The sequence below is a fragment of the Zonotrichia leucophrys genome, chromosome 4 (assembly GCF_028769735.1).
Source record: "Zonotrichia leucophrys gambelii isolate GWCS_2022_RI chromosome 4, RI_Zleu_2.0, whole genome shotgun sequence".
Lineage (NCBI taxonomy): Eukaryota > Metazoa > Chordata > Aves > Passeriformes > Passerellidae > Zonotrichia > Zonotrichia leucophrys.
The window spans coordinates 22,558,389-22,574,798 of record NC_088173.1 but is presented as its reverse complement, the minus strand read 5'-3'; the positions used below and the strand labels follow the sequence as shown (position 1 = coordinate 22,574,798).

Here is a 16,410-nt window from a genome sequence, read left to right as displayed (position 1 = left end):
CTTTAACTCTGTGTGAGTCTCTGTACCACATGGAGTCCAGTGTCTCTCTGCTATTCCTGTGTTTGCTCATGGCATGTTGGAAAGTTTACGAGTCATTGACCAATGCTTCTGTCCTGGCATTATAAACGAGCATGGCCTTTTCTGCTCAGTGTTTGTGTAAGTAGCTATTGTCAGAATGGCTAAAGAAGGTAGCAAATACCCATGCTGTAGTAACCAGAAGATTCACAGCTACACTGAACCAGCTTAGTGAGAAAGAGTTGCAAGTCTCATGAGCAAATAGCAAGAAAATATTTCCACAGAAAGATTCCTATGATCTGTTTCGGATTGTTTCTATGAAGAAGCAGTTTCAAGGCCATAGTTCTTTCTAAACAGTAACTAATGATCCACATATTACAATAATATGTATTAGGGGTTTTTTTGGAACTCAGAGATCTGAACTGAAAATCTGATACAGATATTTCTTTATTTTGGATATGTCTACATATTACATGACAATAGCAGCAGAGATTCAAATGAGTCATTACCTGTGAAAATACTGTTACTGTTACTAATTAAAGTACAAATAGACTTTAAAAATTCACAAATTCCAAAATAAAATGGAAATTCAATATCTAGTATAAAATATTTTTAAAAATCTGAGTTGATATCACTCTGGAAGTTTAGCACAGATACATACTGCTGTTGTACTCTACAACTGTCAGTAAAAAACTTTTAAGATAATATAAATGTGTTAGCAAAAGAAGAGTTAATCTTTTGAGGACAAAAGTTTCCTCTATTATTTTGTTTAAACTTCAACTTGTGTATACCAAAAATTGGACTTAGGCTCACAAATACAATTCTTCATGTAAACAGTAAATTATATAAACAACTCACTCTTTATTAGCCAAATTGACCATTTTATAGAAAAAGCCAGAGTATAAATACATGTGCAAGTATTTTTGTGTCTGCATACACACATATGCATGAAAGCGTTTCCAGGTTTGCTGTGGGAGCCTTGTCCCTTAATGTACCCGAATCTGCATTTGTAAGTTTGAAACCACAGAATTAATCTGGCTTTTTATTTATTTATTTTAATATGGTGTTATATAGAATACCCACACAAGAAAAGAAAGAAACTGCTCTCACAGTGCTCCACAGTTTTCATGTCCTCAGCTTCTGGAACATTTAAGACTATTAACTTGCTGGCAGGCTCCCAAGGAATTTTAAGGCATCTGTGCCTGTGCTACTTATTTTAAGCTCTGTCTTCCAGTGTTATGAAATCTCAAACTCTTTTGAGAGCAAACTCTTCTGACTTTCTTAGTAATTCCATTTCATGTGGTTCTGTCTTTCAGGCAGATTCAAGAATGACATAATCACCTTTTCCCACCCACAGGTTTGCACTGCTGCTGTTGGTTACACCCTTCCACGTAACACGCAACACTGATCCTTGTCTGATCCCAAATGCCCAGAAATGGAAGAGAGTCCAGCAAAGAGGACTAAAGCACAGTTTCTTGGCTTTCTATCAATCACCATAGGATGAATAAGGCTTCTTCTGGATTTTTCCTCTGAGTTGATATTACTTTAGCTACAGTGCAGTTCTTGTCAGTCCAAAGTCATGATACTTCCAAAGGATGTGAACCAATTTTCCAATAAATTTTACCCCTGGTTCCTGAAGCAGGTATCTTAAATGTAGTAGTAGAGAATAAACAAACTTAAAGTGCTCCTTTTGTATTTTTTACTATATCATTTATGCAAATGCACTCAAAAAAATACAGAATTCTTCATTTTTATTTTAAAAAATGCTAGAACTTGGCTAGTATGCATTCATAAGAGCTATTGCAATCATATTTTGCATTGTTAACATTACTGAATTACGTACCAAGCTCCACAGAAGCAAGATGAAAAGCACTTTCTGGAGTTTGTTACCAACATGAGAGAACTAGAAGCAATCTGCAATCCTGTCTCACTGTCCAATTTCACCAAGAGTCTCCTGGCTTACCTGAAGGCTACAAGAGTGTTTGTACATGAAATACGGCATGCTAACACAGCATAGGGAGTATTCCTTTGCCCTTGGAAAGTCTCCAGAAATTTTGCTTTTTACAGTTACGCTTTTCATACTTGGTCAGATTTTTAAGTAATGCACAGCATTGTGACTACTCAGTTCTCTTGAGTCCAGGACTACTGAAAGGCATTGGTTCAGGTCAGCTTCAGGGCAATTTCACAGGCAATTATATTGCTGCTTTAAGAGCTGGCACTGAACTGCCAGGCAAATAGAAAAGCATTTATCATGCTCAAGGAAACACTAGTCCATGTCCAGAAGAAATGGAGAAGAATGCATCAAGTTATGAGCATAAAAAAATAAATCATCCAGCCTGGAAAGATAATGGATTTCCTTGTCTTCTTCAGCAATGAGCCAATTCTGGAAAAAAATTACAACTGGGCAATGACTCAGCATCAGGATGTGCAGTCTAAAGATAGAGGACAGAGTTCTCAAGGGACCTTGTCATAATCAGCTACATTCACAACTCTGCTGGGCCCTCTCCTAAGCTCAGTGCAGCTGAGAGTCATGCCTTTCTCTCACTCCCAGCAGTGAGGGATTATAAATTTGATTGCTAGAACAGGTATCTAGCAGGAAGAAACCTGTGAGACAGGCTAGAAAATGGGACAAACTGATTGTGATGGCCACCACAGAGTGAAATCCACTGCAACAGGAATTCCATGTGAAATGTATTCTGATGATTATTTATTTCTCTAGACTCTGCTCACAGTGCAAGCCAAAGCAATATTTTTGTTTCTGTGATGAAAATTATCTGGCTAATAAGTTACAACACTTTAAAGAAAGGGATGAATTGAAAATCCTGTAAAATTCTACCTTGGTGTTAAAAAGTCTAAGGCACTCTAAAACACATTCTCTTGAGGCAATAGTTAAGTTCTAGGAAGTTTTAATAAATTGAACTGTCCTTTGCTGACGAAATAAAATAAAAGATTATTTAGCTGACTAAGGTCTTAAAATTTTACTAAGTCTTTTTAACACTGCCTATAATGAGATCTATTTCTTCTAGAAATGCAATTATTGCTAATGGGTTTTCTGATATTAAGAAAGAAAACTGATTTTAGCTTCAGTGGAATTGTAGTTATTTAAAACATTAAATTCACCCATCCACATTAACAGTGACATGAGACATTTTAGTTTGTTATTAATAACATTATACAAGCACTTTCAATATTCTTTCACACCCTATATATTTTTACAACACATAAAGACAAGAGTAGCTATGAAAGCATCCAACTTCTACCATTACCTCATGGCAAAAAGATGATATTTCTCTAGAAAGATGGTAAGAGTTTTTCTAAACAGTCAGGTAGAAGATGGATGTGATGATAGGCTGTGTCAATTGATATTTACTTTCTGGAGCATTTCAAGGGTAAAAATCTCAAGCACTTATCCAACCTTCCCTAACAACCACACTTGTGAGAACACTTGGGGCAAGTTCTCAGTTATAATCATCACCCCATAGTGGTTAATCTTAATGGAAACCCAAGCCTGAATTGCTGGCTAGAGCTGAGCACACAGAATACACATTTCCTCTGCTGGGTTTAACAACAGTCTCGTTAGGAGTTCTGCTTTTTGATAATATTCTCAAAAACTACTGGCAAGGATTTTGCAAAAACAAAACATGTACTTATTTAGCAGCATATTCACACAAAGATAAAGTTTTTTTTTTCTTTTAAATCAGTTAATCATTAAACAGAAAATATCAGATCATCCACCCTCACATGAGAACAAATTGCATTGAAAAAATACATTGCAATGAGTGATTCCTGATGAATTGCACTCCATAATGGACAAGTAAAAACTGTATTTGTCAAAATAATTATTACTGCTAAAGCCATGTTCTCCTCACTCTGTTTTAAAATTCCCTCATGTCCAGTGCAAACACTCCTGCATCTAAAAGAGCTGAATTTTGTTCTCGTATTCCAAAAGATCAAAATGAAATAAAGTAAAAGAAGGCCTCAGAAATGTTGGCATTTTAGAATACTTAATAAAAGAACAAATTCCTGTACTATATATGTTTCAGCTAGTGTCATCAATGTATCAAGTGCTTACACATCTCTTTTCCCATTTAAACTTGCAATAAAATGTACTGACTTCAATGAGGGAAGTAAGAGTAATCCAGCCTAATGTACTGAAAATCCTGCTGCTAATTTCCAAACACTTCAATAGAAAGAGTGTTCATGGTACCTCCATATTACTGCATATTATCATTTGGTTATTTTCATTTCACTGGTGACATAGAAAACACTACACTGTGTTGAGGTGCAGCTGACACTAAAAGGGTGCTTTTAAACCATGTAAAATTTCTGATTTAAAAGTAAACTGGAAAGTTTGGGAAAAAAATAATGCTATGAATTAAATCAATTTTACTGTCAGTTTCTGCCCCATAAAACATTTTTTCAAGCCTTTCTTTCAGATGGAAACAAGACTGTTTCATTCATTCATTCATTCATGGGCAATACTTTGGCTCCGTGTGCATTTATATAAGTAAGAAGAATTTTGGACCTCCTTTCTATTACATCAATAAGCTTTTCAATTCCTTTTCTGCCTCCTTGGCTCTCCCAGTATATTTTGTCAAGGAACAAAGACTGGAGCAACTTCTCACGTAAACGCTGGCTCCTCAGCACTGAAACTGCAGATGCAGGGAATCTGGAAAAGCACAAAGAAATTCATCAGGTTTTGCCATTACTCTGAATTGCAGTATTTATGTTGTGGTTTAGCAATCAATTCTAAGAATATAGGCTGCAACTCAGCAAAGGAAGTCCGTGCATGCCTAATCATATGTATGTTAATTGCATCTTTTACAGCTGTGGGATTACTCATACATTTTTAGATATATCCTGTCAATGTCTTGGGCCAATGATATCTATTCCAGTAGCTTAGTGTCTCAAACTCAAACTGGGAAGAAATCATTAATCCTTTTACAAAATTGATAATTTAAAACTTACTCATTGATTCCTTGTAGTATTTTGAAGTCAAGATTGTCCTCATTTCTGTCAAAGAAACCCTTGTTGTCTATGAAGGCCAAGTGCCTTTGGTCATGCCTTCTCTGAACAATGTGTGTCAGGTCAACAGCATCCTGATCATTGCATTTCAGCTTCAGTCCTTGTTGCATACAGGAATCCTCCTTGAGAGGTTTGAACCCACAACAATTTCTGTCTAGTCGATTATAGATCTAAAACAAAGTAGAGCAGAGTGCCAAGTGAAAACAATACCAAAGTACTTGGGGCAAAGTGTCACTGTAAGACATTGCTCTCTAACCCAGCTGACAGGAAAGCAAGCTCAGGACAAGTGTCATTAAAAACAGTGAAACAGCATTGAAGACCTGGTCCTACCACCTCAGGTACTGCTAAAAGCAATTTCTCAATTCTATCCATTTTACAGCCATGATCTATTATGTCAGTAGAAATTCTTTGAAAATAATGGAACAATACCACTGTGTAACTGGAATAACAAGATGGTGAATACAATTCTATTTTCTTTGTCAGAAGCTTTCGTTTTTTTTACATTTTCTGTGCTGGAGAACAATAGAAATAGCACAGTCTGACACACATAGAGGGTCTTCGTTTTGTGGGATCTATTAGGCTAACAGTAAGCAAAATAACTGAAAAGACCAGTGAGGGGCACAAAAAACCATCAAAAGCTATAAAATTGGTCTTATACTGTAAGAACAGTGTATTTATAACCACAGAGCAGCCTCCCTGTGGTATATACTTTTATGACATGATGGTCTACACTATTTTTTCCCATGCAAAACCTCGACTATTCATCACACAGCACTTAGCTGGAAAGAATACATAAATCTGGACTAATTTTGGTGGTGTAAATGTTAGGCATCTCTTTTGACTTGGTCGTTTCTGTTCCCTTTCATAAACAGTGACAAGAACAAGGCACATTCGGAGCAATGGATGCCATTTTAGGATAGCCATTGAATATAGGAAAGATAAATCACTCCTTGAAAGTGCTGCTACCCCTTAAGAGTAGATGAGAGTAAATATTCAACATTGCTACAGCCCTGATCACACAAATTGGCCTGGATTGCCCTTAACAGCCTTCACCTTGGACTTTGCCCCTGGGTACAGGAGCCCCCTTATCTCATGCAGCTCAGCCCCCCTCTGAGCCCTTTGGAGGAGGGGGTGTGGGGGGTGTTTTGTGCTGCTTGTTCCTGGGCTGTTGGTTGAGATTCCTGCCTGTCAGCTTCCTTGGAGCTGTCTTGCTATGCCTGATGCTCACAGGGCTACAAATGGGGCCTGTGGCTTTCACCATCCTTCCTGCTGGCCTGCCTCTCCCGCTGCTGAGCCTGCCTGTCCTAGAGCTGCCTTTGGCTCCAGCTCATCTCCCCAGACAGCAGACCTGCTCCTGCTAACGGGGGTTTAGAGAGTGCACTGGTCTCTGCACAGGGCACTTCTATGCACTGGTCTGGTGCATATAAGACTTGATGAGTGCCTCTTCTAAGGTCGATCATTTTTTCTGTCCTTTCTTTGTTATTTACTGTTAACTCTTCAAACTGCTCTAAGCATAAAAGCATTACTGTTCACATAAGCCTTCTAAAATAACAATTTTATTGTTGTAACTTCCTACCAAAATTAGGACCCCGTCTTCTGCAGAATTTTGTTACATGTTGAAATAAAAAGGTCACCTCTTTAATCAAATGAAAGTCTGAGAATTGTGTTTGCTTTGATTTTGTTTGAGATTTTTTTATACGGAGTTCTATTTCTAGTTGTATTGTTGACAGTGTTTGTTTCCAAACATCAAAATCCTGAGGAAAGGAACAGACTTCTCTTCCTCTTTCTCCTTTCATGAGCAGCATTCATTATCTGAAGGCTGTAGAGCCCCTCTTACTTCTCTCTCCTGGGATCTCTTATTCAATCCACCCGAAGGTAAAAAAGTAAAGCTGAAAGTAAAAAAGTAAAGCAGAAAGACTGCTTTGATGTATAGACTCCATTCCTTTGCACTTCTCTGCATGCACTAAATAGACAAGGAAATCTTGTTCTTACAGACAGCCTCTTCACAATATCTTGCACATTTCAGTGCTAAGACATAATGATGGAACACTCTGGAAGTGATGCATATAGTTTGGCAGAATCTTCTGTCATACATTTATGTACAGAAGAGGTCCAAACCCCCAAAATTAAAGAATCCATTTCGCTTGAATTCTTGCAAGAGGCAAGTAAAGGTCAACTATAAGCATTTTATATCCTGCTCCTATGTTTTACAGCACTTTACAGAGATTAGGAAGATCTATTAGAAGTGCCAAACCTATTATTCTGAAAGAATTATGCTTAACAGAGAATACTTTTCACCATTATTCTTTATTTCTGAATGATTGATGAAGCACAGCTATTATTTTTTTTAATATTGAACCGTTTCTTGGCATTTTTTTTGCTTTCAAATTTTCATGTTCTGCTGCTGATAAACTTTGAGAGCACACAGATAAAACTGTAGTCTTTAAGACCTATGAGAGTCACTTTCACTCACTTTCTGGAATGCATGTTCTTGACTGGTAAGCAACCAGAGATATAAATCCCTCTGGTACCAGCTATTAGTACAAGAGTAATTTGTCTCCTGTCATGCGAAGTGCTATCCTGCTGTATCTTATTTTACCCAACCCCTCCTTCTGAATAATAGAACAGCAGATTTATCAGTCACTGCTCTACTCCTTTTTTACTAAGTCACTGTCTAGGTTGTTTTTTTTTTTTTAAAAAAGGAAAAATTATCCACTACAACTGTTACCTTGCTCCAGATTGCAGCTCACCAAAACCAGTCACCTCTTGGGGCTGGGGAGGTGCAGGAAGGACCACAGAGTAAACAGAGATTTACAGTTGTGAACACAGTCAAGATCTCTGTTTGGAGAAACAAGGAGTGAAGGAGAAACAGTATGCCTGACTCAATATGAAATAAATCAAGGCAAAAAGCCTTTGCATCCTCTTTAAAAAGAAATGAGTCAGTTAGGTTTCCTGCCTAATTGTAAGCTGCATTTTGGATATTTTAATCACAAGAAATGACCAGAAATAATTTCAAACTATGCAAATACCTCTCTTTCCCGTTTAAAAAAAAAAAATGAAACACACTAAAATTACTATTTCTCAAAATCCTATGTTTGATCACCTGACTTATGAGGCAAATAGTTGTGTTCAGTAAACATTTTACCTGCAACAGAAAATCAAAGAGTGCCATCTTGGACCATTCATGATGATGAATTTCAGTACAGCCCCACTCAGCTTTGGGAACTTTACCATTCTGCCAGCATTTCTTCTTCAATAGCTGCTGATATTGTCCCCATGTTAACCTCACTGAAGAATGGGTACTATTATCTGTTGGACTCAGTGAGGAATCCCAGAGAATAACAGGACAGGCCTGACCACCTGAAAAATGGGAAACAAAATACCATTATATAAGTGCAATACTATCAGTTTCATTTGATTCTTCTTTAGACATTGCCTAAGCATTAGTAAATGTACTGTTTTACAGACCTGGAAGGAGAACCAGCTAATATCTTAACATTCTTTGGTTAATGTGGTCTTATCCTACATCCATAACCAGCCACCACAGGACTGGAAACATAGGCATAAATGTCTTTAATGTATGGAAGACTTTCTTTGTTTGTAGCAAGAGACTAATGTACAAAATCATATACTAAACCAAACTATTAAAAAGTTTCTAGGTAGGTTAAAAGCCTCCAATGCCAGTGTGAATGTAATTTCCTTCTGATTGCAGTGAACTGCTGATTTTCAAGAGCTGGAAACTTATGTCAAAGGGGGTTTTCTTTGCATAATGGACATAGAGACAACACAAATCCTATACTCAAAGTGGATTTATTTTGTTATTTTTAGTATTTTAAACCTATAATGTATTACTCCACAGCTCTGAAAGGATATATGAAAATCGTAGAGAATGCGAGCATAGCATGAATAAACAACTTGACAAGTTTGGGGCTTTTTACCTAGATATGAGATCTGTTTTGTATAGCAGATATTTAAGCCAAATTCTTTAGTTGTTCTGTGTAAAGAATATTCTTCTCTTCCCTGAAACAAGCACAGAGGACTTCTCTTTGTTGAATTCTAGTGTTCAGCTTCACCATGAGAATAAACCTCATCAAAGAATTTAAAATTAGCTTCTCCAGTACAAAAACTGAAATTTATTTCACACAGCATCAAGGAACAGAGAGATCTATTTTATTACAAAATTCTCTCTTTATGCCTGATGCAATGCTACTGCTGCTTAAACTGCGAAGGATCCAGGACTGACCGTGGCTTGTACATATTAAAACAAAGAAATCCTTTATATTTTAGGTTGTGTAGACAGAAGATCAAAATATGTCTTAGTACAGACAGGAAGCACCATTTAACTGCAAAGCTTAAGTGCTGTTTACTAAAAAGTGTTGGAACACATATAAAGCTTTAAAAATTATTCATATTCATCTTGAAGTTCATTGAACTTAGTCTACACTATTGCACAATTTATTGCATAGTTAAGTACAGCTTAAATTGTCTCTTTGTCTTCCACATGCCCAGGGAGACAGAGATAGATCTGCAAAAAAGCTTTCAGAAACACATGAAGGCAAGAGGTCCAGGCCACCTTCTTCAGAAGCAACCCAGACAGAAAATAGCCCGTGGAAAACAGGTATCAGTGCCAACAGCAGGGTAAAAGCTGCCAATGTCAACGCTCCATTTGTAAGCAGCCAGGACTGTGAAAAACAATCTCCACACAGCTGAATCAAAAAGCAGCTTGTTCAAGGGATGCAGACTATTGTAAAACAACAGATAAGAAATGATCTTTGTCTGTACCTAGCTCTGAAACATGCTCAAAGTTCCATCTCCCATTCACCAAACAAGCATGACAGACCAGCCCTGCATGCAATCCAGCCCAAGAGAAAATCCAGCTCCTTCCCAAACCAGAATGTGCCTGATCTTCTCTCTGCCATGGCTTGCACATACAAGGCAGTCCTTCCAAAGCCAAGCCAACCCAGACACCACTTCTTTAACTTCCATCCCAGTTGCCCAGTGTCCTTAGAAACACAGAATGTGTCTTTCCATCTAGAACATCAATCACTCTTTATTTATGATCAGTATTACCTTTATCAGCACCATGTTCCCCACTCTCCTCCACTGAAAAAATGAGCTGAGCACTCCTGAAAATCAGGCTTCTCCTCTACTGAGGTGCCTGAAGAAGTATTTAGGTAACTTATTTGGGAAACTGTACCCATTTCTCCATCCCTCTCACTCTGGCTCTATCACCTACATTGTAGATGACTTTATACAAGTTAGATCAGATATTAGTTAAGTTTCTTTTCCAAGAAAGTTTGGAGAATGTCTATGTAATCATTGGGAATTCTCACACACACAAAAAAAAAAAGACAGCTTTTATAAGGACCAAATCTTACCTATTATTTTTATATCTCTAGTAGCAATTTATGTAACTATTCATTAATTCTTCCACAAATCAAATACATAAACATTTTTATAAGAAAACAAACATCTCCTGTCTACCCAAAAAGGACATGATAAACAATAGTAATATAAATACTTGAAAACTATGAATAATATCATGCCAGTTTCCATTAAGATACAAAAACATTTTTGAAAGACTAAGGTTAAATACAGGAAATGTTTGCATTTCAAAGGAAATGGGAGCAGAGAAGATGATCCAAAAAAAAAAATCTTTCAACTCTGTAATATAAATTGGATTACAGGAATATGAAACAGCAGCTTCAGTAAAGAGCTGTGACTCAAATTTTTGACACAGGAAAAACATGAAGATGCTAAATTAAAGCACATAAGGGGTCTGATTCACAGCTGCATGAATTGACATGACCCCAATCAAATCAGTGGAGTTTTTCTGATTCAAACCTCATTAGTATTGGGCTGAAGTTGCCTCAACAGTGAAGAGACCTAGAGCCACAACTGGAAAGGTGAAGCACATTTCAGAAAAAGTCCAGTGTATTCTGTATGTGCTTCTTTCTTAGTCAGCCTTACATATTAACACAGAGGGGTACTGCTTTTCTGCTGCTGCAGCTGCACTGCACTGAATCTCACCCAGAGCTGATTGGGTTCATTTTATTTTTACCTGTCATTTTATATCTATATACCTACTTAACTGTCCAAAGGTAATCTTCAAAATTGTATGGGAAAGATTTTTCAAAACTCATGCTGAAACCATCTTCTAAGTAATTCATACACATTTTTAAACACTTCTAAACATCTTGAACATTTCTAAAAATGTCTTAGCTAAGTTGAATAAGCTAACACAGATGAAACCTCAGGCTGCTGAGACTAGACCACCTCAAGGTACTCTTAACTGCTTCATGTGCTGCTCACTGACATATCACTGTGTAGCTTCCTCAACACAGGCATCACCTTAGATTTCCACACCCCACATCACTTTGAAAATAAACTGCATACTTCTGAACTTCATGTGGTGAGGAATCACATTTTGCTCTTGCAAACATTTCTCTCCTCTTGTGCTCTGACTTACAGCTACAGCACTTTTTCTAACTTCCTCGAAAGAAAATATTTTCAAACATGCCCAGAAGATCAACAGTAAAACCAGAAAATCTTTCATGAGGTAGTTCAAGCCCTTTCTCAACCTCGCCATTGTTCACTGTAAGGCAGCACATCTCACCACTGCCACATTTGCAAGAAGAGTGCAGTTGTCCATGTATTAGCAAGAAATGAGAATTTAGTGTGGAAAATGAGAGGGACCAGCATACGGAGAACAATTTTGAGAGTTTTAAGTTTTTAGGGGAAATATAAGGAACAGAAGCAGAAAGCAGAGAGAAGTTAGGCCATTTATTTTTCTTTCTTCCCTATGCATCTCACTGCAATGTTCTGTCCTGTGCTCATATGGATGTCAGTATTAAGGAATGCATGAAATGTGCATTAGTTGCTCTCTAGACTAGGGACTGCATTATTGCTTGTACATTAACTTCTCTACCCAGCAGAATACTGGAAATATGCCTCTCATACCCCTTTGAGAGGTACAGCACTATGTGAAAGTATTTTAGAGCACTCTGAATGCATGAAGCAGTGTTAGGTTTTTATTCTTTGCCCTGACATTGGTAATTAATATTGCATAATTTTTGATGGGATGGCAAGAGCAGGCTGATAGCACAGGATATAACACAGAAAAAACTGGGACACTTTTTATAGTCATGCAGAGGCCAGTAAAGCAAAACAACAAGTGCAACCAGTGGAGCTATCATCTCATTCATCTATTTGCACTAAACCAACCATGAAAGGTGTTACTCAAAGGAAGAGTTTCTTGCAAGTTTGGGGGAAGAAGGAGGTTCTGGACAAATAGTGGATTGAGTACACCAGTGCTTATTATTCTCAGTTTAGTTAGACTCAGGATATCAGAAAACCAGAGGGGAGAAGCAGCCAGCAGCACACAGTAGTTCAGTCCCTCAACAAGAGGTGCAAAAAAACTGCATAGCAGCAGCTCTTGTACCAAAAGCCACCAAAGCCTCACTGCTACTATCCAAGGAGCCAGAGTACTATCCATACAGCTGTCAGCTGAGACAGAGAAGCCAGCCTGCCTCAGCCCACAAACTCCAGCTGCAGCTCAGGCCCAAAAAATGAGAGAGTTACCATACCCGATTTTTCCATCGAGGATGGATGATGGAAAAATTAGACAAGCCGCAAAAAAATTCAGTTAACACTTAAAAGGGTTTACAGTTAACAAGGGAAGGTGAGGGCAGCAGACAGGGAACTTGAATACAGTATTTTGCTAGACTTTAAAAAAAGTCAGTGTCAGATCTGTGGGAATAAGGGAAATAGAAACTGTACAGGGATTTACTAAGCAGTTCTTTGAAACTGCTTTTGACAAAATGAATGACAGTTTTGAAAAGCCCATTTTTTAAGATTTTAATGCTACATCAAACATGTCTTGTTGGATCACATCACAACTGAGGCAAGCTAAAAGGATGTGTCGGGGAGAGAGATATGTCAGCCCAGAACTAGTGTACATTCATACACACATGCAGCCTCTAATCCTGCACTGTTTGCTTTCCCATGTGAATAACTGATTCACACAAGCCACTCTGTAAAAAACTTTGCAGAGCTCACCTATCTTAACATATCTAGGTCATTTCAGCGAGCTAATTACTAATATTATTTTAAGAATTATATTTTTGCTCATTTTCCTACCACAAATATTTTCACATTATGCCAGACACAAGCACATAAATAGTAAAGAGCTTAAGTAGTTATAAGGCATCTGAGTTCCAGCATATTTCCAGGCTAAAGAAATCATGAGAGACAAGGTGCAGTCACTGTTCCAAATGCTCTGTTCAGCCTTTAGCTGGAAAAAATGAAGTGAGACCAAAATAGTGTTATTTCTCTTCTCATCACCTAGCAACACTCCTCTTGCAATAGGAACTTAGCCAGTTATGAGGAAAAGAAAATTAGAGGGCAGAATGACACACTCTGTCCCAGACAGTCCAAAACATACTGTAAGGTGACAGACACTGAGCAGCACAATGCACAATTATCCTAATAGCAGTTTTCTGAGGTTTGCAGTCTGTCATCTCTGCAGCCACACTGTGCAGAGTCCCCCCATCCCAACTGCCTTAATGCCTTATGACAGCTCTATAGCAATAGATCTTGTTCCTAAAAATAAAATGGGCATAATGTATCTTCCATGCTCTGCAAGTATGAATAATATTCAGAAGCCTCCAAACTGCTGTTCCTAGAGATTCATTCCCATTGTTGTACAAGCTGCCAAAGGGAAGGTTTACAAAGCAGGAAGACACTGGAAATCACGAGGTTGTCTTCCTGCTGTCAGATTTTAGAAAATCTTTCCAGCATTACTTTTCTTTTTAAGAAATGCAGACTGATCTAAAACTATTTGGTATAAACTTATTTCAAAGCAAGAAATGAACAGCAAAAACATAGCTAGCTACTTTTACAATGATTCACTAAAATGTAACACAGTCCTTTTGGATTTGTGACTGTACAAAAATAGGCCTTATGCTGAAGACATATTTAAGAAGGTAGCAATTTTAAAGTAGACTTCTAGCTCACATTACATGTCTGAATTCTACCTTTAATTTCACTAAAGGTTAAAAATCAACTTTTTAGTTGGAACTCTATACTAATCATTTGACAGGCATATTGAGATATTTACTATGTGTGTTTCGTTGGATAATATATAGATGTGTATACTGAACCTCAAAATGTACAGCTGAATTCACTGAAATGTAGCTTGTTTGGGTTTTACTTTAACAGAAGAAAGGGAAGCACTTTTTAAAAATTTTCAGTTCCCAAGGGGATTAGTGCCATGAAAAAAGATTCAAGCTTCTGCAGGCAGGTTCCCCATCTCTCTGAGTATATTATCTGACCCCATTCCTACCACCTGAGAGATGAACTTTTGTGAAAAGTTCCAACAGCATTTTATTAAAGTCTATTCTAAAAGATGAGAAGTTTATTTTTAAAAATAAGAAATACCCATTGAAACACAGAGATTCTGGAATCTCACCAGTTTCACTTCAGGCACTGTACAATGTCATGCAATCTACTGATTGCTCCTTCTCTTTTTTCTTGTTCCAGACTCATGTTAGGAAACTCTTACTGCCCTCAGCAACTCTATCATATTTGAAGCAAACTTTGGGGTATTCATCCTCTGGACAGAATGACTGCACTGCAGAAGTTACACATAGACACTGGCTTTATTTCCCTGTAACAATGGGGTTAATGCTCAGGCTCACAGGAGTTAAAGGGGGTGGCTGCTGCTGCCCCATGGCTAATGCCAAGCGGGAAGGAAACCTCTGCACCCCACCTGCGGACGCTGAAAACCACACGAATGTGTTACCTTGGAAGAACTCTGATCTCCTGCTTACAGAAGGTAAGCTCCTGTTTAGCCCCAAGATCCTGTCCAAATGAAAGGCAAACACCTCACTCATGTCCAGAGGTCTTTTGACAATTCCACAGTGTCCTTGATTACAAGCAGTTCCCGTAGTGCTGGGACCTCTTGCAAATACTGCCAGGACTGCTTTTTGTGAAGGAACTTCTTGAATGCTCTCTATGGGAGAGTCTGCCAGCATGCGCATGTTTAGGATGTCATCTTTGCTCATCCATGAGGGAGGGCTCTCGCTATAAATCCTGATATTGCTTTCCTCAGGCTGGAGCTGTGCCTTTACAGCTCCAGAAATCTTCCCAGGTCTCTGGTGACCTCTCTCCATGATAGCCATTCCTTTATGCCCGTGTTCATCCAGCTGGTACTTTCTTGCCTCCAGAGCAATCGCTGCTCCCTTGGTGCCAGCGGCACGTGCAGCCCGCCCTGGCTGTTGGGCAAAGGCCTCTTCCCAGCCCACAAGAGTGGCTTTTGGAAAGTGCTGCCCGTAGGACACAGGGATTGCATTTTTCTTCCGGCGCTTTGGCTTCACTGTGCCTCTGATGTTGGCAGGCTTGCTGCGCTTGGACCGCAGGGTGATATAAACTACATTGGGTGGCAGCAAGGTCCCATTGCTACCAAGCTGGGGTTCCTGGAAATTGGGTGGTGACAGGGTGCCATCCAGTGGGATGCCCAGAAAAGGAGTTTGAGCTGCATCTTGGAGACTCCTGGAGCTGATCTTTCGATGTCCTCCTTTGTGCTGCGGTAAAACGTGACCCACTTGGCTGACAAGGAACCCCAGGTAGATCACACAGGCAGTGCCCACGAGCAGATTCCTCCTTGTCCGTGGGCGCCTGCAAGTCCAGAGCCTCAGCAGCCGTGAGGGCCACAGGCAGCAAATAAACAAGTTTTTGATTTTACTTGGCTGATCAAAAGGGGTCATTTCTCTAGTGAATCCACATGATGAAAACAGCATAAAGTCTTCTGTACATTCCAGCCAGGATGATGATGCATTATTTCTCTTCCCCAATTTCTATTTCTCCTTTTCCAAATAGCTTCCAGCATGGAAGCTGTGGACAGAGGCTACTGATATGCCTGGGAAAGTGGTCAGCACTAAGGATGCTGACACTCCACCTTCTCAAATTGTTAAATTCTTATCAGCCACCACAGAGGAAGTGATTGGCTTCAGAGAATGAATGGAGCCAGCTGCGTAAGCAAAGTTTACTGACTTGTAGTCTAAAAGATCTATGTATCTTCTCTGCAAACTGCAAAAAGAAAGTAGCATTTCCTTTCATTACTCAACATAGCATCTGTGGCTCTATATTTTTCAGAGAAAAGAAGTTCTAGATGAGACAGTATGCATGTAAGAATTTGTCAGGATAAATCTTTTACTTTCTCATTACAGTATAAATCAAACATCAAAACCATTAAATACAGGCTCAATTTTCAATCTCAGCCAGATGTATTCCAGCATTAGAAGAAATTCCTGTCAAATCCAGATCATTATCTTTTTCTTACAAGACAAAGTCTTCACTAAACTTCATGTT

General features: G+C 38.5%; 1 protein-coding gene across 1 annotated transcript; it reads right to left on the bottom strand.

Annotated features, from left to right (window-relative positions):
* Positions 1-3,772: 3,772 nt before the first annotated feature.
* On the bottom strand, positions 3,773-15,952 carry GASK1B (golgi associated kinase 1B). The gene is made up of 4 exons (XM_064712249.1): positions 14,843-15,952; positions 8,186-8,400; positions 4,984-5,210; positions 3,773-4,684 (listed from the first exon to the last, which is right to left on the bottom strand). The coding sequence occupies exons 1-4, from the start codon at positions 15,837-15,839 to the stop codon at positions 4,477-4,479; spliced, it is 1,647 nt and encodes a 548-aa protein (XP_064568319.1). The 5' UTR covers positions 15,840-15,952; the 3' UTR covers positions 3,773-4,476.
* Positions 15,953-16,410: the final 458 nt, after the last annotated feature.